At 37.3% G+C, this 27,115-nt stretch overlaps 1 protein-coding gene across 20 annotated transcripts in view; it reads left to right on the plus strand.

Moving 5' to 3' along the window:
* Positions 1–27,115, plus strand: part of DLG2 (discs large MAGUK scaffold protein 2) — a 1,618,243-nt gene that overhangs the window by 1,106,368 nt on the left and 484,760 nt on the right. For all 20 annotated transcript variants that reach the window (XM_081155084.1, XM_081155073.1, XM_081155097.1 and 17 more), the window contains one exon: positions 23,524–23,648. In XM_081155084.1, the coding sequence (XP_081011210.1) occupies positions 23,524–23,648 (125 nt within the window). The remainder of the gene's footprint in view (positions 1–23,523; positions 23,649–27,115) is intronic.

Here is a 27,115-nt window from a genome sequence, read left to right on the forward strand (position 1 = left end):
TAGAAGACTTAAAAAACTCAAAGAACATAAAGTCTCATATGTATTTTTTTTTTTTTTTAGTTTTATGCAACCCAAATTGTTCCTTTTAAAAAAACACTGAGAGTGTATCACACTTATTATTTTAAAATTTTAATTTTTTCATTTACCAATGTTGGAGCATTTTATATCATAAAAATGACTAAAATATTAATTCTTATGGTTGTCTAGTATATCATTAAACTTAAGTATGATAACTTACTGAACTGGTTATTTATCATTGGGCATTTAAACTATTTATGACATAACCACCATATAGATACCTCTATGATAAACATTCTTATCCTAAATTGCATAAATATTGATTATTGATTTTGGATAAATTCCTAAAAGTATAATTGCTATTTTGAACAATTTAACATTGACCTTTGATAGATATTTTCAGGTTTCCCACCAAGTGGTGTGTAACACTTGATGTTCCCTCTAGCACCATATGCAAAGGCCTTGCCCCTTACCAACATTCATTCATTCATTCATTCATTCATTCATTCATTCAGTATGTGTTTATTTAGAACCTATCACCTATCATGTGCCCAACATTGTTAAAAGAATTAAAAATATAAAAGTTAGCTAAACAGACATTTTACTAACTTCTTAAAATATCCAGTTTAGTGAGGGAGTAAGAGACTAAAATAAATGGTAACACCAGTTTATGAAATAGTTATAAATTGTTTTAAGTATTTTAAAGGGAATAAAATAACAGCCTAATTTTTATCTTTGCCAATATAATAGTCAAGATTGTTTTTTATTTTAATTGCATTTTATAATTAGTGAGGTTGAACATAGTTTTATAAGCCTACTGATTAAATTGCGTTTTTTTCTAATTATCAGGACATGTCCCTTTTTTGTTTTTTAATTACTACATTTATCATTTTATTGAGCTTTTAAGTATTAAAGGTATCTATATTTTGCCTTTTAAATTTTGTATCAGATGATTTCTGATGCATACAAATGGTCAACTTTTAGTATTTACTATAGATTTTCTTTTCTTTAGTATTATGGTTAAAAAGGCCATTCTTTCCTTGAGATCAGTTAGATGTGCTTCTGTATTTTTTTTCACTATATTTCTTTTCTACATTCTCCATCAATTTTCTTTTCTTCTCTTGAATTTTCACTCTTTCTTTATTTCTCTCAACATTTTAATTTATTCAGCTCTTTATCAACAGAAAAGGAATCCTTTCTCCCATAGCCACAAGGAATTACCCTAATTCTCCTCACTCCTCACAGCTGCGTTTATCTTGCCGCTGCCATTTCCTTATCTTTTTCTCACTCTTTGAGCCACCCTACCATGGTTTCTATACTCCAGTGCTCTATACGACTACACTTGCTAAGTTTCCAGTGACCTCCATGCCATTTAATCAAATGGATTCGCAGACACTCAGATGGAAAAGTTAAAACCCAACACTCTATTTCAACATATAACTTCTCCCTCTTCATTTTAAAAAAAAGAAAATCTAGATTTTTTCCCCCCACTAAAGGTATCACAGTTTCTTCCCATTTAAAGCTATCTTTTTCAGGTAAACACAATATGTTATTTAATAATCATGCTGAATGAATAATCCGTTTCACAGCTGAAACTTTTACCAGGGCTATTTCATGAGTATCAGTGTATCTCCATGTCCATTTGGCTAGACAACCTGAAGGTAGACGAAATTTTACAATCCTCCTTGCAGTGAACTTGTAGCTGGTCTGCGCGCAGTTCCTTGTGCTGTTCTCCTTGTCTTTGCTGAATGGCGTGGCTGTTTCCCTGTCTCTCCTTGGGGCATCCTGCTGGCATTTGTACCTGCAGCCTGCGGCTGGAGAACTTGTGCTCCATGCTTGAGGCATTGTGAGAGCCCAATGATCCCCTGTGGCATATTTGCTCCCATCTCAGACCTTGCTCACGCTGAAGATCCTCAGCATCATAACTACATCTTCTAATTGATCCTGACATAGGTTGTTTATCTAGAAATGCTTGCTTGGGGCTTACCTTATTTACCAGCATGGCAGTCTCATGGAAGCCCACTGGTTCTCAGGTGCTTTCCTTAGGAATTCCACCAGAAACATATGGCATCTGGTTATCCCCCTTGCCTTGTGGAAGTCATGAAGAACCAGAAAACTGCAAGTGGGAGGTTGGCTACATTGTATGACAAGTGCTCTCTCCGCTCTACATCCCTCTGCTTCCACATGACCTCTTCCAGCTCTACTGGACTAGAGTCTGTAAGGAGCGCTTCTCCTCAGAGCACCAAAAGGCCAGTAGGACACAACTGCCACTGTTTGGGGATTTCCCCCAAAACCTATGCAGTTGTTTCCAGCATGCTTCTGTTCACCCCCACCTCAAGCATATGGGTTTTGACCTAGAGAAAAGACCAAGGTAACACTTATTAGATTTTTTCCCTTCTCTTCTCCATTTTGGTGGAATCTTTGTACTTTCTCTCCCTGTTTGGTAGGATCTTCCCTTGTATTGCACCCCGAGTTCTTGCTTTCTTTAAGGATTTCTTGTTCTGGGCATTATCTTTTCCTGAACTGCTATTGATTTAGCAGACAAGAAGCCTTAGGTCAGCATTTTTTAAGAAAAAAGAAAAAATATATTAGTTTAATAGTTTTTCAAAGAACATTTTATGTCTGTTAATAAACTTATTTGCCTGTTACTAGAACTACCAACAACGTTTAACACTGTGTATCAGTCCCCCATCTTGAAATAATAGCTCTTGTGTTTCTTGATAGTAGCTTCTCTTGTTTTATGTGTCTCTCTCTGGTCAGTCCTTCCTAGTCAACCTTAACAGCTCCTCTTCCATCCAACTTCTAATGCCTGAGCCACTCCAGCCTCAGTGCTGAGTCTTTTTATTCTACACTCCCTCCTTGGGTGATTGCACATGTTCTAATGGCTTTAAACTCATCTATATATATCTTCAGACAAGACATTTCCTTTGTGCTCCAGCCCTGTATACCTAATTGCTTACTCAGTATTTCCACTAGCATGTCTTGCAGGCACTCAAATTCAACATGTCCGAAATTGATCTCATAATCTGATTCTTGAAACTCACCTCTCTCAGAATTCTTTACTTCAAGGCACAGGCCATCCAATTTTATAAGCCAGGGACCTAATGTTTGTACTAATGTCTCTTTCCTTCATTGCCTTATCTATTTTTATCTTCCAGCATCTCTCTAATCTACTCACTTCCTGTATCATCATCGGCAGCAAACTAGTTTAATCTGCCTCACTTTACATTGGGCCCTAGCAGAGGAACCCAAATCAGTCTTGCTGCTTTCTCTCGTTGCCCTATCAACCTTTCCTTCACATTGTTCCGTTTAAATCTGTTGCATTACTTAGTCTTGCTATATTTCAGTTTCCTCATCTGTAGAATAGATTTCCTAGGAGGAACAAAAAGAACTTGTCACTATTTATGTACCATTTCTAGACACAATTTAGTTTATTTGGCACATTAAATCTTTCAGAGTAACACTTCCACAGGAGGCTAAATAATCAAAGAGGTCTTTGGTCATGAAAGTCTGGGAGGTCTCTTTAATACAAAGTGTTTAAGGCTGCTCCTTTCGGGCTTATGGAAAAGCTTGGGAAAAGTAAAAAGGAGAGAAATCCTTCACTTAATATTTTTTAAGCACCTACCATCAGCAGAAACCTTTGTTCCACAATAAGGATCTAGAGATGAATAAAAATTATTTACCCCCCTATGAGAGAGATTGAGATAAGCACATTTAACAAATAATTTCTTTCCTCGTGTAATAACTGCTATGATAGAAGTATAAGAATGAAGTTCTGTAGAACCACAATGGAGAGAATCTCACAACTTGAGAGTGAGGGGCATCTTCTTGGAGATAACACATTTGAGGACTTTCCCTAGCCTGCTCTTTTCCATTGTCAGGTGGAAATAACAACTTGAGGAGATTCGTTTAATCAGAGGGCATAGAGGTTATATTTTATGTTGTCTCTCTAGACCATTCTTGGATGATACAGCTTTTCCGGTTAAACATATAGCATCGAGACACAGTAATCACTAGGAGTGGTTAGTCTATTTGGAGAGTGAGTGCCTGAACCATGCCACTTGGATAGGTTTGTGGCCCTAGCAACACTGTATGTCACCTGAGGTTCATGGTAGAATATCCTTCACCAGGGGGCTGCTGTTGTTGTTTTTGAGGAGAGAGTTCTTTTGAATGATAATTTGCTAAATGCAATATTGTGAAATATCTCTAAAACAGAATTTATTTTTTATCCATGAGTCACAAAACATAATGTTGGCAGGTCCTTGCTTACGTTTTAGTGAGTAGAATATATTTTCAATACCATTTTTTGAAACTCGGTTTTATACTAATCAGAGTGCATGCCTCAATTTCAGAAAATAATTTCTCATATATCTGATGATATGATAAGTAAACCTGCTTAGGGAGTACTCACAGTAGTAGCCAGAAAAGATACTAAGATGTAAAAAATAGCCTCTTTATTCACCTAGCTGCCTCGTAGGCCTCTGCTTCGGGCAAGAGAAGTGCTATAGAGATTGGTAAAATCATATATTTTAGAGCCCTGACTACTCTCATTCTTTCTGAATTAGGAGGCCAGCATCCACACTGGGCCCTCTGAACAGCAAGTCACTGCAGAGTTGGATTGAGTATAAGTAGGGTCCATAATGTACCCCAAATTCAGGAGTTTAGGGCCAAAACTCTTTGAAAGGACCACGTTTAAAGGACCTTCTTCTGTAAAAGAGGCCTCATGGCACCATTCAGGGTCCAGCTCTATAAGAACCAGGGTTGATGAGGGATTGCAAGTGATCATGTGCTGTGACTTTAGAATACAACATAGACAGGCTTCAAATTTACTTTTAGCCTAGTGTTTTATGAGACAACATGTGAGAGAACCTGTGGTATAAGAACATCTTATACCAAGATCTGATAACTCAAGGCAATGTCCCTTCACTGAGTATATAAAATTATTAATATAAACAAGATATAATTTATTACATTCTCATTGTGAAGAGCCTATTCCAGATGCTTTATCTATTTTAACTATTTTTAATCCTAACAACTCTATGACATCAGTACTATTGTACCCATTGCACATGTTCCTAGACTTAGAACCATAATTCTTCCTCTTTTCTTGGGTAGAATAATCAGTTGCTTTCTCCTCACTAATTAGCACCTGTGTGGGTGCATGCACAGTGTTGTGTTTAGTCTCTGTCTCTCCCACAAGATTATACAATATCTTCCATTTAATTTAGAGTTAATGCTGCCTCATTTTAAGCAATCCATTCAAGAACCACTTTGTTCAAAATAACAGTAGTTGATTCATGCTTACAAACACTTTCAAGCGCCTAGTATATGCTTAAAAGGAGTCAGCTTCTTCTCATTACAGCCTTGAAACCTTTTCTTTTTTGCCTTAGTATCATAGAAGTTCAAAGTAAAGTATTGGGTGTGCAGTGGATTTAGAGTTATAAACTCGTAAGTCACATGACTCCATTGACAAAATTAGGGACAAAATCTCGGTGAGCAGAGGCATCCTGGTTATCAGTTGACTTATGAGTCTGCAGCCTTACAGGGTGTTGCAGGGTCCTCTCCTCAGGTGTTCCCAGTGTACTGAGTGGCCAGTGAGAAAAATATGGGCTCAAGAATTATTACCACTGATTAGTTCAGTTTGGATAAATCAACCTCTTTGAAGTTCTCCATCTTCACTTGGAAAATGAGGCTAATACACTCTACTTTGACTATCCTGCAGCATTATTTAAAGATGTAGTGTGGAAATGTCTACAAATGGTCTTTAAAAATAAGCAAGGGGAAGGAATGTGAGAGGCTGGACAAATACAAGTTGTCACATTCACTGCTGCTCTATCATCTACAATAGTTGCTATAAAGAGGAAGGAGAAACTTAATGTTGTTCATATTAGCTACCATTTAATGTGTACCCACTGTTTAAGTGATCTATATATTCACTCCCTGATGCACCATTGACTCTGTAATGAACATATCGTGCCCACTATATACCAAGTAACCAGGGAAATACAGCTGTGAACGAGAAAGGAACACAATGGCCCTGCAAGGAAGATATTATTATTAACCCCCTTGTAGAGAGGAGGAAACTGGGATTTAAAGAGATTAAGTAGCTTGCATAAGATTATAGCTGTAAGTTCTTTTCATCCATAAACATTTTTGGGTTAATGAGGGCTTCATGAAGTCTGGTCTGTCCCTGTTAATTCACCCTGGACATCCAGCATATCACTCATCTCTAGACAAAGAGTAGATGTTCAATAAATATTTGTTAAATAAATAAATGCCTGAATAAGTGAGTAAATGAATGAATTAATAGGAGTTGGGTGAAGTTGAAGAAAGACATAACAAACTAAAGGAATGTTGATAAGGTGGAATTTTCATGTGCATTTATATTTACACATCCCCAGCCAACCACTTACACCACACCATAGTGATCACATGTGAAGCTGGAGTTATTTGGCAAACTAGGCATTGCATAAGGTTGCATGCTATGCTTTTAAATGCAGCTCAAAAAATTTATATTAGCAACCATATAGCATGACTATCTTAATTTCCTTCTTATGCTTTTAGTTCTGTTTTGATGACTCACCATAATAAAAACTTGCTGAGTGAGCACAAACTGCTGAGCCACTGCAAGCCACTCAGTCTGGATTCTCTGATTAATTATTAATAAAAGGAATATATTTTATCATTGTATCCCAAATGGTTTAAGACTCAGTGCCTATCATCCAGCATCCTTACTTACTTCTATTGCAGACCTGTCATATGAGTTTGTCTAGACCACCATTTAATTTAACTAGGCCTTTCTTTCCTTATCTTTAATGTAGAGATACTGCGACAAACCTTTCTCAGAGTCGTTATGAGGAACTGCTTTAAAAGAATAAATGTCAGATAACTACCTGGATATCTCCAGTCACATAGTCAGATAACTTATATCTTTTTCCCCCTTAGAGTTAAAAGAAATGAATGGATATGCAATTATAAGCAACTTTCTTGAATGGTTGAAGTGCCTAGCCCTACATGATCTGAGAATACTAAGTTTACGCATTTACAAGTTTCATACTAATGTGTGAAAATCTTTTAACAAAGTGAAATTCCTGGACAATGGACAACCTATTATAGTTTACAAATAGGAGACAGATTGTTAAATAAGCCTGCAGACATTAGGCACATTTGAGAATTATCTACTTTTTCAAGGAGTAAAAAAGAATCCACCTTAACCAAATACTGAGCAATCTTTGCCTTTGTATTTATTTATTTACTTATTTCTTTACTTTTAATTGATTTTAGAGAGAGAAGAAGGGAGAGAGAGAAAGAGAGAGAGAAACATCAATCTGAAAGAGAAATAGATCGGTTGCTTCCTGTACACGCCAGGACTGGGAATTGAACCTACAACCCAGGAATGTGCCTTGACTTGGAATCTAACCCACAACATTTTGGTGTATGAGATGATGCTCCAATCAACTGAGCCACCCAGCCAGGGCTTGCCTTTGTCTTTAGCTGAATTGAAATTGAAATGAGTTCAGGCATCAAGCCAGTTCTCTTCGTAGCCTTCCTCTTCCAGCCAAAGGAAAACAGTTACGGAAATTATGCTGCATATATCCTACTCACAAAGACAAACAAATGTTCCAGTACAAAGTTAGTAGGAGGCACTTAATACCAGATGAATTCTCTTTTATTTCATTGAACTTGGATTTGTCCATAAATACACCCACACTTTTCAAGACAGTGGGGGTTTTATAGGTTCTAAGTAAGGCCTTGTTAATAAGTGAGTTAATAAAATATTCTCAGCAAAATATAGAAAAATGTATATACTATTCCTGAGCATATTTTAAGAAGTGAAAAGTTAGAGTTTTGTTCTATTAAACTTAATATATTTTTTTTTATCTAGGTAAAAAAAATAGAAATAAGGTACATCTTAGGGAAAAAAGCACTTTTTTCTTCTGCATAACTTCTTTAATATTTATTGATTTAATCCCAAGTCTGATAGTCAACACCAAATACAGTCCTGCTTTATAGTACTTCAGTATTTTTAAATGAATAAATAATTGAAGAAATGAAAGAATGAATAAAGGTTATAGCCTGCCATTGGAAATCTCCTCTTCATCCAGATGTTTCCTGGACACTTTGACTTACAAAATGCAAACTGTCCAGGGCTTCCATGATAACTAGTTATGGAAAAATATTTCACCTGACCCAGCTAGTATGGCTCAGCAGTTGAGCACATTGAGCTATGATCCAGGAGATCGAGGTTAGATTCCCGGTCAGGGCACATGCCCAGGCTGTGGGCTCAACCCCCATTAGGGGGCGTGCAGGAGGCAGCTGATCCGTGACTCTCTCATCATTAATGTTTTTCCCTCTCTGCCTCTCCCTTCCTCTCTCTAAAATCAATAAAAATATATAGATGATAGATAGATAGATGATAGATAGATAGATAGATAGATGATAGATAGATAGATAGATAGATAGATAGATAGATAGATAGATAGATAGATAGATAGATAGATAGATAGATGATAGATAGATGATAGATAGATGATAGATAGATGATAGATAGATAGATAGATAGATAGATAGATAGATAGATAGATAGATGATAGATAGATAGATGATAGATAGATAGATAGATAGATGGATGATAGGTAGATAGATGATAGGTAGATAGATAGATGATAGATAGATGATAGATAGATGATAGATGATAGATAGATAGATAGATAGATAGATAGATAGATAGATAGATGATAGATAGATAGATGATAGATAGATAGATAGATAGATAGATAGATAGATAGATAGATAGATAGATGGATGATAGGTAGATAGATGATAGGTAGATAGATAGATGATAGATAGATGATAGATAGATGATAGATAGATAGATAGATAGATAGATAGATAGATAGATAGATAGATAGATAGATGATAGATAGATGATAGATAGATAGATAGATAGATAGATAGATAGATAGATAGATAGATAGATGATAGATGATAGATAGACAGACAGACAGACAGACAGACAGACAGATAGATAGATAGATAGATAGATAGATAGAGATAGATAAATATTTCACCTGTGTAAGCAACTCCACCAGTGCCTTTTAAGGGAAAGCTTGTGTGTCCTGAAGTGGCATTTAAATGGGGTATGCCTAATTATATATTCATAAGATTGTACTTCATTTTATTATGTGTATGTGTGTATTGCATATATATGAATATATCATATATATATAATATGTGAAATTTATAAGTACATATATGAATTCATATATAAACATATGAATTTGGCAGTAGCATCCTAAAACCCTCATCTGCATATGGTCTTATCTGCCCCTACTTTGACATTGTAGTTAAAATCTTTGGTCTCACCTTAGGATGACGGGGCATATACCTATAGGCAGACATACCTCCCGTCCAGCATTAAGTGCAGTATTTGGGTAAAAGGTTTTGTCTTTAAAATGCTGTGCTGTGCTTTGCTACCAGAGACTTGTGCCCTGACCTTCTAAAAGAGCTGCTGTTTTCAACTCAGCTTTCAATTTTTTCTAAGATTGCCACTTTTGCCATCTGGTAGATGTACCTTCTGGGAGAGAAGGAGCTGCATGCACAAAAACTTTCAAGGAAGCATTATTGCATAATTGGCTTGAGGTCAAAGCCAGTGTTCTGGAAGTTGGTTCATCATTTACTGTGATGTGGCAGATATTAGAGGACTTAATAAACACGTTGTTCTTTTGAAGTGTATGCACCAAGGATTGAAAGTGGCAGAATGTGGCAAGTCATATTGATGCCTCAATGAAAATTATTAACCTGCTTAAAGTACAATGACAGACCAACATTTTTTATCAACTCTACTTACTCTTGGACTTCAGGGTCTAAATATATTTTAGGGAATCAAAGAAGTGAATGGAAAATATCTTTTTGTTGCCTGAATTATAAAAATAAAATTTATTTCTACTGTAAAGTAGAAGAAAGTAAATACCTCATATTTCTGTTACTGCTTCTAAAGGATCAGGAAAGAACCAAAGAGATTTTTTACATTCTAGTTAAGTACCTTCTAAAGAAATATATTCCTCTCTGGTGCACCCCAATTCAGTTTATTTACTTTACCTTTGGTTGTAGCTGTATTATTCTAGAGTTGATTCTGAGAACTAAATGCTTTATATTGTGTTCTTAAATCCTTAGTCAAATATGAACTCTTTAGAGAAAAATGAGTTAGGCAGGACTTTACTAGATGAGAGAAAACCCTAAGAGGAATGTGAAGTAGATTTCAGTCCTCATTTTCTTCTAAAGTCTGAATGGATTCTGCCTGTGATTAGGGAGTTAAGGGGAAACCATGGAGGTGAATTAGTTTCTTCAGGCTTCTTTTGGGCTATTATTCTAGTGCACCTTTTGATACAGCAGGAGGCTGAATGAATTTTGTTTTTCTTCAGAAGGTAAACTGCTTAGTCTTTTATAACTGGTAGGAGAATAAATAGAAATAAGCAGATATTTAAATACATTATTTTATGAAATAACTAAGATAAAGCCCATGAAGTTCTTAACATAGTAATGATCAATGAAAATAAAGCTCTCATTCACTTATTTATTCAGCAAATACCTACTACCCATTTACTCTGAGCACATAAGGAAAATTAACATAGCTTCTTTCCCATGCATCCAACGTTTATAATGACATGTGATAACTCTGGCAGCAGAAGCAAGGTCAGTGTACTCTGGGAGCACAAAGGATGCCTATCTAAACCCACTGGTGAGTCCCATAAGCTTCTCAGGACAGATGATGCTTGAGCTGATTTCAGATAAATGCGGGTAGAAGGAATGAAGATGGCAGTGCAATGATTGTGTTTGGGAGACTATAAATAGGAGTGGAGAAGAAGAATGGAGAACATTGTTTTACATTTTTCAAACCTCTTTTATGTCTAGATTAATATAACACATCTAGATTCTCCTCATTCATGTTTAATCCATTCTACATGTCATTTTAGTGGTAGTAAATGAGGAAAATGAAGCTCTCACACAGGTATATGAATGGAGGAAGGTGAAATGTTTCCATAGCCTTTTCAGGTACTGTGGCTAGTCTTCTTTGATGTTACACCAAAACTTGGCAAATGGTAGGTTTTCTTGTTTTCATCTCCATTTGTTTAGTATAGCATCTGATCTAGCATCTTGCCTTTCAAACAAGAAACTTAGCAAAATTCAAAATATTTGCTCAAGGTGAAACTGCTAGTTAAGTAACAAGAGGGCTGCGATTAGAACCCAGGTGTCCTGACTCCGTCCAGTTCAGGGAAGCTGGTTTTACTTCCTTCCATGTTTGCCTCATAAGTGGCATTGCAACCGTTCTGGGAGTAGAGGCCACCAAATTTTAGAGGGTGAGTCATGAAGACCTTCATCCAATTGACAAGTGGTCATTTCATAAAAATTAGTTGCATCGTGGAATCTAAAACCATGTTAATGAACTTTTTCTACTATGTTACACTAGAATGTGTTTATCTATCTTACACTTTAAAGGAGCTTTTTCTTGCCCTAGCCGGTTTGGCTCAGTGGTTAGAGTGTTGGCCTGCAAACTGAAGGGTACTGGGTTTGATTCCAGCCAAGGGCATGTACTTCGATTGCAGGCTCGACCCCTGGCCCTGGTCGAGGTTCTTGTGGGAGGCAACCAATTGATGTGTCTCTCATCAATGCTTCTCTCCTCCCCCCCCTTCCACTCTCCCTGAAAAGCAATGAATAAAAATATCCTCAGGAGAGGATTAAAAAAAGGAACTTTTACTTATGCATGGGTTTGTAATATGTATTGGTTAGTTGAAAAACACTGGTTTACTGAGTTACACAGATAATCCAAAAGTTGACATATTTCATTATGCAATACCAAAACTTCCTATTTGTCAATATTACTAGACATCCCATTAAAAAAGTATTTAAGGCTTGGAAAACTGTTATGCACATGGTGATAAATGCAAGGTATCCAAAATCTAATGGTTGCTTGAAAACTCAAATTTTAAAATTTTCAACAAATACCATTAGTTGTTTGTGTGTGTGTGTGTGTTTTAAATTTATCTTTATTATTGGAAGTATTACAGATGTCCCCCTTTCCCCCTCCCCCACTGATCCTCTCTACCCTTCATCCATCCCTGCTCCTCAGGCCTTCTCCACACTATTGTCTGTTTCCATAGGTCATATGGATATATGCATAGTTTATTAGTTGTTTTTCCGATAAAACAAGCTCATTTCATTCATTTTCAGGTGACCAAATACCAAAGACTGAATAATTGCTTGTATCTCAGTCATTCTTTCAAGTAAAAATGGTATTAAATGAAAATGTTAGTTTAGCTTTCAACTCAAATGATTGCACAAATATATTTTTCTTGAGAAAACATACAGGGTTGGTCAAAAGTAGGTTTACAATTGTTCATATGAAAAATAATACAATAATTAATAAATGATAATGCAAGAATAAACTGTTTTGCATACTCACAACTGTAAATGTACTTTTTCCCCACCCTGTATGCAAATACATAAGTGCTTTAGGCATACCTCTCATTTCATTGCACATAATAACATTGTGAACTCAAAGGTCAAGATTTTATAAAATTAATAATTTTCACTGCTTCATCAAAGATATCAAAGATATTCTTAAGTGAAATAGACTTTTTAAAATGTAAATATGTTTACTGAAGAATTCACTGGTTACCAGTACACTTTGGTGCCACTGCCTTGATTTATGCCAAGGCATCAAGAGTTTTATATTCCATTGCTTTTGTACCATTAGTGCAAAGGTAAACACCATGAAAGAGACAACATTTTATTATCATAAAAATGCTTTTGATTTTGAAGACACTTTGAGTACTGCTAGTTTATAACCAACCAAAGAGCTATATTATTTCCTTTTTTCAGTTGAAGAAACTACAGGTCAGAAAACTTAAGAGAACTGTTCAGATCACAAGCCAGAAAGTGGTAGAGCTAGGATGTAAACACAGCAGGAATGATTCCAAAGCCTGTTTCTAAATCCATTTCAAGAGAGCGGCACCTAATTGCTGATAGAAAGTGCCCATTTCCATTCCTCTTGGCCTAGTCAAGATTGGTGGGGGTGGGCGTATGTGTTGAAGGCTTACCTCAGAGTCCCAGTTGGTTATTCCCAAGTTACCATTTCAAAGGAGAGTTATTTTTAAGGGATATAACTTTATGGTTGTAGTAAGTGAGTACCTACAGTACTGCCAAGAAATGGAAAGAAAGAGCAAGAGTACACTGCCAGAGATTAAGAAAAAAACTCTAGGAACCAGGCTTTTAAAAAAGTCCTCCTGGTTCAGTAAAGAGTGAAAAGAATAAGATTGTTTTGTTCAACAGTTTTGTTTTTTTAAGAGTTGGAATAGAAAAAGATCTGAATTGTTTATTTGAGAGAAAATGGGAAAATTATACTTCTGAAGCACAATGAATCAAAAGCAATGGTATATAAAGTGATCATTCTGAGACGCTGACATTTTGCAATATCCTGGGCAATAGGAAATGGGGAAATTAGCTAAGATAGAGGCAGTGGAAATAGAAATAAAAGGTAAAAAACAAGAGGCCTTCAAGAGATGGAATCAACAGAACTTGGCAAGTGATGGATGAGAAGGCCCAGGGAGAGGAACAGCCAAAGATAAATTTAAAATATTGTGCCACAGCCATGCTGTTCCTGTCTGAATGGCATGTCTCCCCAATTAGACTGTAAGCTCCTTGAGAAAAAAGACCATGTCTTTTATTTTCTTTTGTTCCCAGAATTTGACACAATTTTGAACACATAGTAGATACTCAAATAAATAAATGCATAATTAATTAGGTGGCTCAATCTTTAGCCCTTTCACATTAAAACCAAATACCTCTTGTATACCCCTTCACCTGACCTTTCCTTGTTAGCTTATTATACAAATCAAATTGTTTAGTTTATTACAACAAAAACTTGCTAAGTATTTTCTGTCAGCAGGAATTGTATTGAGAGTAGAAGTACAGTTGCCAATATAGTGTGGCCCCTGCCATCCAGATGCAAAGAATCTAGAGGAAGAAAGACACATATACAAATAACTTTTTTGTTTTAGTCACATTATGAATGAAGTTGTGTAGAATCACATAGGAAAGGGCAATGACACCCACCTGAAGCAGTTGGAGAAAGCAGTCCAGATAGCATTTGAGATGGATTTTGATGTTCACATAGGAGTTCTACAAGAGAAGAAGAGAAGAAGAATTCCAGGCAGAGGAAGCAGCTCAGCTCATTTCATGCAAGAGTTTGTCCAGTACTTTTCAGGTATAGGTGCTACATGATTCTGGCATAGAAAATGAATAACTCAATTTTGATGCTTTGGATTGATGCTCACAGTAGAATAAGGAAAATAAACATGTAAATAAGTATAATTCAATGTGCTTGAGCCACAAGAAACTCGTGAACCAGGCACAGAGTGAAATGACAGGGAAAGTGAGCACCTAGTCTGGGACAGGCACTTTTCTTTACATGCTGCCAGTGGGTCTATAAGGCTACACAGAAGGAAGTACAAGTTAGTTAAATAGTGAGCAGTTTGTGAAATAGTGACCCTTAGATCATATCTCTGGCTTCCAGGTATATTTTCTTCAGTACTCACTATATTGACTTGAGCGGCAGCTGGAACATGCCTCACAAACTACCAGCTACAGGGAGCATAACTGACTATGGGCGTATATAATTTTCCAACATTTAAAAATCAATATTTCACTTTAAAAAATTGAATCCTGACTTCCCTAGGTTGTGGGGAGGGGGACAATCTTCCAACATGGGACACCCTTTTAGAGTGGCCACCATTTCTGAACTGAATAATACCTCTTCCCTTTAGATGAGACATTTGCTCAGTCCCCACTTCTCCCTATTGTATTCCCAATACAAAGATCAGCTGCCATTTAAATGCACTCTTGCTCTGTTGTTTATGTCTCCTGGGCCCACATCACCCTCCTGTATATCTTGGTTGCCTTCACAGCATTTGAGTTTGAGATGCATTATTTGAAGCACATTCCACCATGAGGATGGAGTAAAGGGAGTCAGGTCTGGAAACCAGAGGAGCAATGAGGAAAACTAATGAAGCTCTAAGCTGGCGCAGTGATAGTAGAAGTTGAGAGGAGCTGGATGGATTTGAGGGATATTTTATGGGTAGAATCAACAACAAGAGATATGTTTAATAAAATGCAAGGACTGATGGACAGGCAGGAGTCAGTCTTGATGTGGTAGCTGACTGCTTCATTAACTTCCCTATTTCTTTCTTGTTTTCTATACACCCAAACTATTCTAAATAGATATCTACCTTAATCCTTCATATGCCAGAAACTTTTCAGGGGGCACAAGCAGAAACGTCACTGTAGGTAGAAGTCTTAATGGGGTTACAAGAGAGGGACTCCATTGTTATCAACTTACATTGGAAAAATTATCAAAAAGTTGAGACTATGTTGGGAGCTGTTGACAAGTATATATTAACTTCCCATGGCATTTCAGTTAAATACTATTGTAGGGGACAAGATTGATGTTCCTTGAAATTTTTATAGTTGGAGTGTCATTGACAGCATTCTAAATCAGATCTTAAGGATTCACATCTCAAATATTAAAGTTGATGCCAAATTACTCTTGCTTTCTGACTCAATCCAACTCAACCCAGTATTAATTCAGTCTGCACACTGTCCTTGAATTAATCACTGTAAAACTTCAAATTTATCATGTCATTTCCTATTAAGAAAACTTAGTTTTTCCAGGAAAACCCATACTTCTACATCTGCATTCAGAAAATTTTCACATATACCCTCAAAAAGTAGTTGTGGGGATTAAAGGAAATAGCAGCCGTGCACTTATTTCAGATATTTCCGCAATTACCCACCTATTTTCTTTTTTTAAAAAATAATTAAAAATATATACATGTCTTTATTGATTTCAGAAAGAGGAAAGGTGAAGGAAAGAGAGATAGAAACATCAATGATGAGAGAGTTATTGATTGGCTGCCTCCTGCACGCTTCCTGCAGGGACCAAGCCCGAAACCTGGGCATGTGCCCTGACCAGAAATCGAACCAAGATCTCCTGGATCATAAGTCGATGCTCAGTCACTGAGCCATGCTGGTCAAGCACCACCTATTTTCTTGCCAGTATCTTGACTATCCTTAAGGAGGGAGTTAGTTGTAAGGTCTAGCACTGTACCTGGCATGTAGAAAACAATCAATGAGTGTAAACTATTATCAATTCTCTTTCTCGGTACCTCAGTAAGTTTTCTGCCCCTCCATTGACACCAACAGATCCCTCAAACTTAAAAGGATCCAAACTGAACTCTTTTTTTTTTTTTTTAATGGCACCATACGTAGAGTTTTTGTAGAGCCAACCATGTTGTTGGACTTAGAGTTCTTTTCCTACAGTTTCTTTTCTTTTCTTTTTTTTTATTGTTGAAAGTATCACAGATATCCCCTTCCCCCCCATACACATTAATCCCCTCCACCCGGCATTCACCCCCGTGCCCCCCAGGCCTTCTTCTCACTATTGTCTGTGTCAGTAGGTTATGCATATACATTTACACTATGGAATACCATGCAGCTGTAAAAAAGAAAGATCTCTTACCCTTTGGGAGAGCATGGATGGACCTGGAGAGTATTATGTTAAGTGAAATAAGCCAAACTGAACTTTTGATTTACTTTGCCCAAACTGGTTTTCTTACCCCCTCACGGTCTTCTCCATCTGACATAGGGCAGCCCTGTCCTGCTATATACATCATCTTTGATTTGTCTCTTTCCCTCACACATTCCAACCATCGGTAAGTTCTGTCAATTCTACTTTCAAATCATGTCTCAAATCTTGTCATCCTCACTGCTACCATCCTACCAGGTGCCATCCATTTCTGACCTGAACAGCTGCAATTAGTCTCTCTGTTCCCCCACTTTGGCTCTCTCTAATAAGTTTTTAAATGGCGACAAGTGTAATCTCTAACTAAATCAGGTCATGTTACTTTCCTGTTTGAAGTCTTCATGATCCTAAAACCTTATGATGTCCTACTGGCCCCCAGTCTCTGACCCCTGCTGCCCTCTCTAACCTCACCTCTCCCTTCCTTTCCTTATCACTCTATAACTATTCTGGTCTTGTTTCAGTTTCTTGAACAAGTCAAGCACTTTCTTCTTTTTCAGGTTTGGCACATATTGTTCCTCTACCTGGAGCTCTCTTAACTGCCATACTGCCTTTTTCCTACCCCCTTTTGCATCTCTACTCTAGGTCTTTCCTCACTTTCACTGAGCATTTCTGGCCATCTTTTTCTTCTCCATTTTTTTGTTTTTCTACTAAGGAAGCTCCAGTGTTGGCCACAGAGTACTGTGACTCGATCATCACTTCAATACACCCACACGACCTTATTACACTCACATGACTACCTGTGAGTACTTCTTTTCCCAAACCTTGAGCCCTGACGCCCCACAGTGTCCATAGCCCGCTGCCCCCTCTTCCATCCCCTGCTCCCCTTGGGCCTGTACTAGACCATAGTCTTTCTACCCACTTCTGTTCTTTCAGCCTGTGGTTATCCACCTTGTTTCTCTTCCTTTGCTATTTTTCTGATTTCTATTTCTCATTCTGTTGAAAGCCACCCACATTTGATTTTCAAATCTCAGCCCTAGAGCAACCAAACCTCCCCTTTCCACTGTTCCAGCTTACTAAGCAGTGCTGGAGAAAACCCTGCAGGAATGCCGATGGTGTCCACCTTATCGCTGCTCAGCACACCCTTCCTGATCCCAAGGCCTCTCTTGCCTCGCAGCTGCAGCTCCAGCCCTTTAGTGCTTCCCTGAAGGCTCCACGTTTATCCGAGACTCCTGCCTCGAAAGTCCTGATATCTGAATAGATAAAGCAAAGCCATGCTTTCAGCCAAGGACTCTGTTAGCCTCCTTCTTCTCTACCTTTAAGTGACCCTGTAACTTCTTTCACCTTAAAGGAACACTTTATCTATAGGAGTTTCCTCATTTTTTATCTCAGATAGAAGAGTATCCACCCCCCTAGCCAAAGATGAGGTATGTTCTCAAAAAGCAAACTTTTATTTGTTCTTCTGTTAGACAACTTTTACAAGCATAATGTGCATGTTTGTGTTTCTAGTAAGGTATATTTATAAGGAAAAATTAAAAATGGGTTTTCTCAAAATGGCAAAAGTTTAAAAAAACCTATAATAATTTTTATATCCATGGAGAACCAGTAATAACATATTGGTGGACACATCTTCCAAAATGTTTGCATGTATCTCTATTACAAAGTGAGATCAAAATTTAAATCCTATATTGTATTCTACTTTCTTTACCTAAAGATGCATAAATCTTTTCACATCATAATACCATTGTATTCCTTGCAGTGGCTCTTCTCACCCCTCACTCTTCCTTCCCATGTCCTCTCCATCTCTTCTCTAGCCTCACTTTTCCTTTCCAAGCTCTCCTTTGCTTTAGCCCACAGACATGCCTGAGTTCCCTCCTGCCACCCTCTAAAATAGCTCCTCTCCTCTGCCGCCTTCTCATCAAACATTACTTTCCTAAGAACAAAACTCACAGAAACAGTAATCTGCCTTTACTATATCGCCCTTTACTTCTTATAGTTATTCGGCCTACTGCAATCGGGCATTCTTTTTCCACCTCTGTTGCAACTGCTTCCTCTCCACAGTCCCCCATACCCTTAAAACACTTTCCTTCAAATTACCTAGCCCATGATCCTACCAAACCTACAGTTAACAATCTGCAAATGCAGATTGCCTGATAGCTTCTCTACTTAGCACCTTCCAGAAAAATAAAACTTAATATAGCAAAATTTGGGACCTCCTAAATGTTATGTGTGACAATGAGCATCTCTTATTTCTAGACTGAGAACTTTTGCAGTTGTGAATTGTTTTATGTTTTTCATATCAGAAACATAATACTGGGGCAACACTTTGCACACACATCTTTGCACACATCTCTGATGATTTCTTTAGGATAAATTTCTAGAAATGAATGATCACATTAAACAGTATTTTAAATTAGTAACAACTTGTAAAATTCAAAAAATTCTTCATCAATAGGACATTCTATAAATGCATATGATTGTAATATCATTGGTTTTGCTTTTCTTTTTTATAACCCCATTTGGGGCTGTAATTTTCATTTGGAGAACACACTTTTAATGAAAGAGGAGCTTTTCCAAGGATATTGTATTTATATTTGCAATCATCAGTTAAGTGGCAAAGTGTCCTTCCTTTTTGCTGATTATTTTTCTGAGAGGGATGGAGTATGGTGCAGAAAAGAGGAAATATCATTTGGCTAGGCAATGGACTTGTGCTCCTGGGCAAAAGTCAGCAAATGTGGAAGACTGGGAACTAGGAGGAAGAATGCTCCATGCCAACTACGTTCATCAGTCACGGAATCCACCCTACTGAAAGGGAACAGCAGCCCACCCAGAACTCTGTACAGGGGCTGCCCTCACCAGCATGCCACCTAGCAGTTTCCATTGAGTGGGTCAAGTATCAACACTTGGTTAATTAGTCACAATTTTCAGGATCTAAGGGTGTCAGCCAGGGGCATGCCTGTTCACATGGAGAGATTGCTGCTCAGAAGAGAGAGGTTCAGGGGTCTGCCCCTGCAGCTGGCTGGCTCTGGGATTATTGTCAGGGGACTGGAGTGATTCAGCCATAGATCAGCAGGAGGTAATTTCACTGCCGCTTTTAATCTGTCCCTCTCTCCACTGAATGCCGCTGGCTGGTAGCAGAGACCAGAAAGGGAAGGCTGGGAGAGAACAAATGGGGGAGATGGGAAAGTACTTTAAATAATTTCCTTAGTTGAATTCAGATGAACCTTTTCTAAAGAACCTTGGTGACTGGCCAGGCCCAGCTGGCAGACTGGCTTTAATTGAAATGCAAAAGCTTTTGGGAATCCTTGGGGCCAGAAACACAGGTCTAGTTACACCCTGTCTCTACCTACCTCTTTTCATTGTGGACTCCTTGTTCCTTTTTTTCTTTTTCTTCAGATTGGGTTTGAGGGCAAGTCAAGGTATATTAGTCAATGCCAGAGCCATCGTATTCTCCGTCAAGTCTAAACACAGAGGTTAAATGTTGTTGCATTGTCACCAAAGCCATTATTTTGAAGATAATTTGATTCACAGAATAAGTTTTAAAAATGCAACAGTGATCCACCTCCCCCTCTAAAGGTTCCTAGTGCATTCCTTTTTCTTTGTTGGCAAAAACAGCTTTTCTACAAATCTAGCCAGAGAACCAGAAGAATTCTTTAAAAGTAACGAGTTGGACCTCTCAGTAGATGCTTGGGTCCCTCATGTCCAGTGACTAGCCAGCTGCCCAGTGAGTGAGGAGCCTTCCCTCCCTTCCAAAACAGCCTATCCCCAGTTTGGACAGCTCTGTCTTGTCATCCTTCAGTTAAGCCAGAATTTGAATACCTGGGCTTTCAATTTTTCTTGTTGTAGCCACAGAGAACAAAATTGCTCCTATCTCTATATTACATCCCTTAACACATTATGGACATTTATTGTGTTTTTCTGAGTCTTCCAGTTAAGAGTTTGAATATTCTCAGTAAGTTTATTTGTCTTTTATCTCATTCATCAAATATTTATTTAACAATACTATGTACCAAAAAAGACACCAAGAAACAACTATGAACACAGTGTCTGCCTTCTGCAAGCTCAGTTTGAAGGAAAGATAGACTCATAAACATATAACTTCAAAATAACACAGTGTATTACATAGATAAGCTTAGAAGTCTACATAAACTCAAAAGAGGAATGACTTGCCCAGAGAAAGGGATTTGGGGATCATCATTAAATATTTTCTGGAACTGACACCATCTGATCCCTATCTTAGAAAATGCGAAGACATGGGCCAGTCAAGCGGAAGATGGGAAGTTTCTGGTAGAGAGAACAGCATGCATAAGCGCCCAGAGAGAAGTTATAGTCTGGATTAGGCAGGAAAGAGGCAGTGGTTCAGTTCAGGGTTCTAGGGGGTGAAAGTGCAAAACTAAGAATAAAGAAAATAGGTTAAGAGCTAGATCATGAATATCTTCATCAAATGACAAAGTTTTGAATGTTCTCTCCAAAAATATTGATATTGTCAGGAGAAAGCATCTGAGCATCTCCCAATCTCTGCTTGCCTTCTTCCCTACTCCAATTAATCAGGAAATTATTAACCCTAAGGTGCCAACCCTAGTAAGACCAACATACTCCTGTCGATGTTCTTAGAGCTAGACCCAAATTATATTGAAGATATTCATCTTCTCTTCCTTTCCTTCCAAAATCCCTAGATCTTCAATAAACTGTCTAAATCAACTAAATGCTGTCTTGGTGGCTACGTGACAATGTAGTTGATCACCAGATGCCAGACTATCACTGCCTTTTCTGCGTTGCCTTGAATTTCATGAAGGCAAAAGTCATCTTGTCTTAATCCCTGTAGCTTTAGCTTCAAGACAGTCACATAAGAGATACTCATCCAATACTGATACAGTCATCTACTGTCAATAGGTACTTAAAATGAAAAAGATTTATATACATTCTGCTCAGGAGAATATCTAGATAAAAAGACTCATCTAATCTGATTCTCCTTCCTTTCTTTGCTCTTATTGTGTGTTTCTTGGAGGTGGCATCCACTTGCTCACCTCGGGGTTTTGCATAGGTTCTTCCATCTGCCTGGAATATTATCTCCTCCTTCCCAGCTCTCGCATCAACCCCCTTAAAAGTAACTGACTGCTATTCGCCTTCAGGAAAAGTCTCTACATTTGGTTCTCCTGTTAGCCACTCCTGTGCTTTGTACTTCCCTTTCATGTGGCTCATCAATTGTCACTCACTGCTGCAGCTCCAGGGCTTAGTCCAGTGCCAGGCACAGAGCTGGCATTTAATAAATATTAAATTCAAGATTACATGACTGCTCCCAAGTAACATCTCTGTTCAGTGAACTTTGGAATTTTTCAAAGAACAAACAAAATTCAGGAAATGTTAGAAGTAGAAAGAAAAGGGATTTTAGTTACCGTGGTTGAATTATCAATTTAAACCTTTTGAGATACATGTACAATTATGAAAACAACCCTCCAGAATTTAGAGTTTTATTAATTCCATCCATAGAAATGGCTAAACATTACTTTGACATTTGCAATGGTATATTGCGATTTATAGCTGACCTTATCTTAATGTTGAACTCTTTGACTAATTGTGCGCCCTAATTAATTTTTGTGCATTAGCTACTAAATTCGTAGTCCTTGTCTCTTTTTACCCAAGAGCAGAACTTAATCAAGTGATTGTAAATTTAGTAAGCTATATTTGTCATAGAGCATATAGAGAAATTAAATATCCAGTAACGGGGGACTGTTTAAATAAATGATGGTATCTGACCTTGTTGAAAAATTATTTAGTCATTTAAAATGGGTAATTATAAAAAATAACAATAAAATAGGTAATTAATTATAAAGACTACCTAGCTGTATGGAAACAATTTAAAATATAATGCAAATTAGAAAAAAAAAATCAAAATATAATATGTAAATATAATGTAGCAGTGGAGATAGATATTAAGAGAATATGTAAAGCCCGGCCGGTGTGGCTCAGTGGTTGAGCATTGACCTATGACCCAGACAATCGCCATTCGATTCTCAGTCAGGACACATACATGCCTGGGTTTCGGGTTCATTCCCTAGTAGGGAGCGTGCAAGAGGCAGCTGATCAATGAGTCATCATTGATGTTTCTATCTCTCTCTCTCCCTCTCCCTTCCTCTCTCTGAAACTAATAAAGATATATATATATATATGAGAGAGAATATGTAAATAAGAAATATATTAAGTAAGATAATTTCTGAATTTGGGGGAGACTTTAATTGCCTTACATACAAATTTCAAACGGTTATCTGTACACTAAGGATGAAAGCTTTATTACAATGTAAATTATCCGAATATAACTGCTGCAGCATTAATGCATGCCTTTTCTACATCTACTGCAAATTAAAACGTATTTATAACTGAAAAGTACATTACATTTATTATGACTTCAGACAGGACTCTGACTTCAAAAGTCAAAGTTGCTTGTTACAGAGAAACACAATTATTTAATGGATAAACATTATCAGAGCAACAATAATGAAAATAGTAAATAAAAACACCTAAAATTCTACCAAATCAAATATTTTCATGTAACTCATTTCCTTCCATTCTTTTTTCATGTTAATCTATATTTTTTTTACAATTGACAGTAATTATTTTTTGTATTTTTTATACAACACAATTTGTAAGCTTTTATTTTCCACTTTAAAAATGATCATTTTATTTGCTCTATTAAAGGAAGCATTTCTTAAAAGCAAAAATATAAGGCCCTTGCACACTTGCAGTGCAGGGACAAACTTGAGTGTTTTTCCTGACCTTCTTTGTCCGCTGACACTGAGCTTTATAGCTTTGCACACAGGACTGTTATCACCTGATTTCCATTTAAGTAGTAAGATGATAACACAGAGTGCAAAGGGAACTAGGTTTAGGTGACAGACACATGATTTAATATCTGCTTATTGTTTCTACAGGGGAATTCTGGCCTGGGATTCAGTATTGCTGGAGGGACAGATAATCCCCATATTGGAGATGACCCTGGCATATTTATTACGAAGATTATACCAGGAGGTGCTGCAGCAGAGGATGGCAGACTCAGGTAAAGAGCTGAAACGTTAGAATTATTTGGAAAGTAAATCTGCCATATCAGTGAGACATGTTTATACCGTTGGAGAATAATATTTCTACAGAAGTTCTGTACTTCAAAGAGAAGGCTGTTAAAGCAAACTTTCTGTAATGACTCTACCGATCTCTCATTATTTATTGAATTTCAAGTAGTACTTAATTTGTGTTTGTCGACAGCTACCACATTCAACAGTGGTCCAGGCGCTGTGACCAGGGGATGCAGATAATGTTTTTTGTTCATGGCTCCTTCTGTCTGATTGGACAGAAGAATCCTATGAGCTGATGAGAAAATAAAATGTATAGAAAAAATAATATATTTTAAGTAATATTAGCAAATAATGGAATGTTATAGACACTGTGTGCATTTTGTTTAAGACATTGTGCGTTTATAGATTCAGCAGCCATATATAAGGGCTTTAGGTAGGAGTTTGGACAGTGGTCTAAGAAACTATTCCATAGGAAGATTCCCTTCTGTGTCTTAAAAACATAATTAAGATTTCATTAACCCCACAAATCTGAGTGAGAACACAGAGGAAGAAAGAGCAAGTTGTCCCAACCAAGAGGAGGACAAGCTTGGCTTGGATGAAGACCACAAGGTGAGATTCCATAGTTGGATGGAGTGGAGCCAGATACTGCTCAGGACAGGGTAGCAGCTGCTTGAGTCAGGGCCCCTCTCTTTAAAGAACTGAAGGTTATTTGGGGAATTAAGAGTCACTCAGGCTTTTTGCCAGTTAGTAAATACTATAAAAATCTATCAGAGATCAAAACACTAGCTAAAAGAGACTATGGATTAGAACAATTAGGCGACATTTCCTTGGGGAGAAAATTATGTCCTCATGTTATTTTAGCGCCTCTACCAGATTGTAAATCCTCTCAGACCAGGCAGTTATAGATAGAAGTGGATCAATAAGTTCTTGCTGAAAGAATGAGTGTTTGAATGAATGAGTGAAATGAGAAGAGGAAGGAGGACAGTAAATGAATGAGATAGGAAGGGCAGCACAAGCAGAGTCCTTCAGGTAAGTTTGGCGTTGGCTTGCGTGGAGCCACAGTGAGGACAACGACCTAAGTAGCAGAATTGTAAGCTCCATCGGCCTTCCTCAGTCTGTTTCTCCGTTTAGCATAAATAAGCTAGTTTCCTGTTTTTCTTATAAAGCAGCCAAGGACACTTGTACTCTACTCAATTCTTCTGATGCGGTGATTACTTTTGACAGCTGCATCTTTACAGCCTATGGAGGAAAATCTTTTTTTTTTTTTTCAGGTGCATCTGCATCTCCTCTCAATAAGAAAAGAAATGAGTGACTCTCCCTTAGGAAACACATGCCTTTTGACAATAGAATTTTCAGGCTGATTTGAGGAAATTAATTTCTGAGTGAGGAAATATCCATGCTATAGAGTGAACAATTTGAGGACTGGGTTTGCTAATACTGGATGCAGGAGAAGCTCCATTATAAAGGCTTAGAAATAGAGCTGTTAGAAGATCATTCAGAAATTGGTAGGCCACAATCATGATTTTGTACTATATGTCACATGCTCAGCCTACAGTTAAGAATGAAAAGTGGCATCTATGAGAGTGCCACCATTCTTTGCCTACAAGCATGGGTGAAAATATTATGTCTACAGAGATAAAAGGAAGTTCTGCTGTTCTGGGAGCATCATTCAAAAGTTGTAAAGAGAATACACTTAATGATAGCTTATATTTATTTAGATTTTATCATGTGTGGGGCATTGTGCTAAGATCATAGATGACAGATGATAGGTAGATGGTAGATCAGTAGAAATAGTTATAAAAATATAGATAAACACAAACACACCCCCATCTATACACTGACAACAGTATGTACTATTTTTATTGCCATTATAATATGGACTTAGAAAATTAAGGCTTAAAGACTTTGAAAAGTTCACTCAGCTAGCTTTGAATACATCCAAAAACTAGTCCTGAATGTCACTTATATACTCTCTAACCTCTCACTTAATAGTAAAATCACCTATACTCACATGTCTCTGTCTAAAAACTCCCAAAGGTAAAGTTTTCATAATGTTAAGGGGAAACTCTAAACATTACAAAATTTGTTATTTTTCTACCGAGCCACAATTTTCTTAATTGTGACCTCTACCCATTGGTCTTTGTATTGGCTCAGCTTTTCCCCCTTTTCCCTACCTGCCCTCTCTACCTCTCAGTAGCCTTTTCTCTGTGCTTACCTCGGTTTCTTTCTCTTTTCCTTTATACTGTTCTATTCCCTTTCATCTCATCCTTTCTACCTTTCTTTCAGGTTCCTTTCATCCTCTATGTCTTTCCCTCAGCTTTCTGCTCTTATTTGTTTACATCTCTTTTTCTCTTGGTCATAACACGGATTAAAGCCCATCTAAAAAAATGATCTGATGCTAAAAATGTTTCTGTGTTTTGACTCTCCAGTTTCTATAGTCAATTGAATCCACTATGTTTCCCTCATTAAAAAATAAACCCAAAAAACATAGTTTTCTTTTACATGTCAAATCCTTTGGTCCCTGTGGATTAGACAACATTTTTTAAATGTATCCTTTCAATTATAAATTCTATTTTTGACAATATTAAAATTTTCAGATAAGCTAAAGCCCAGAAAAATGAGATGATGGGTCAGCTAAAAGGAGAATAGTAACTGAACTCTATATTAGTCAAACTATAATAATCAGATCAATAATAATAACAGCCAAGACCAATGTAGTGCTTCAATGTGCCAAGTACTTTTCTGGCGTTTAATGTATACAACAACTCAATTAGACCTATACCTTTATTATTCCCATATTTGAGGTAAGAGCATTGAGGAACTGAAAAAGTAAGTAATCTTCACAGGACTGTACTGCTTATAAATGTGGGGGCCAGAATTTGAACCCAGGCAGTCTGGCTCTAATGTTTATAAGTTCTAAGTTGTACTGCAGACACAGGTGCAGTGAGAGGTGACTTTCTCCCTAATTAAGTCAGGCTCCAAACTGAGCTCAGGTCTCAATGGTTGCTCCAGAAGAGTGATGTAAGAGAAAAGAGCATACTATTTAGAGTCAGAGGAGCTGGGTCTCAAGCTCTATTTTCTAGTTATGTGACCTTGGACTTCTTTTTAAGCTCTCTGTCCTCTAGTTTCCTCACTGGTAAATTGGAGATGGGAGCATATATCTTGATAATCTATGGTAAATGAAATAGTAAGTATGAAGGAGTTGTATAAAATTCAAAGGCTCTCAACACAGCCTATGTGCAGAAGACTGAACTTGAGTCTCGTCTTTGACAGCCAGGAAGGGACACTTATGGTTGACAGAATTCTAAGATGATCTCCAGTAACCCACATCCTTGTATCATCCCTTCCCCTTGAGTGTGGGCAGGACCTGTGAGTTTGACGGGATATCACCTCTGTGGTAACATTACTTTATTTGGCAAAAGAGATTTTCCAGATGTCATTGGGTCTCTAACCA

Source organism: Miniopterus schreibersii (assembly GCF_964146895.1).
Source record: "Miniopterus schreibersii genome assembly, chromosome: 12".
NCBI lineage: Eukaryota > Metazoa > Chordata > Mammalia > Chiroptera > Miniopteridae > Miniopterus > Miniopterus schreibersii.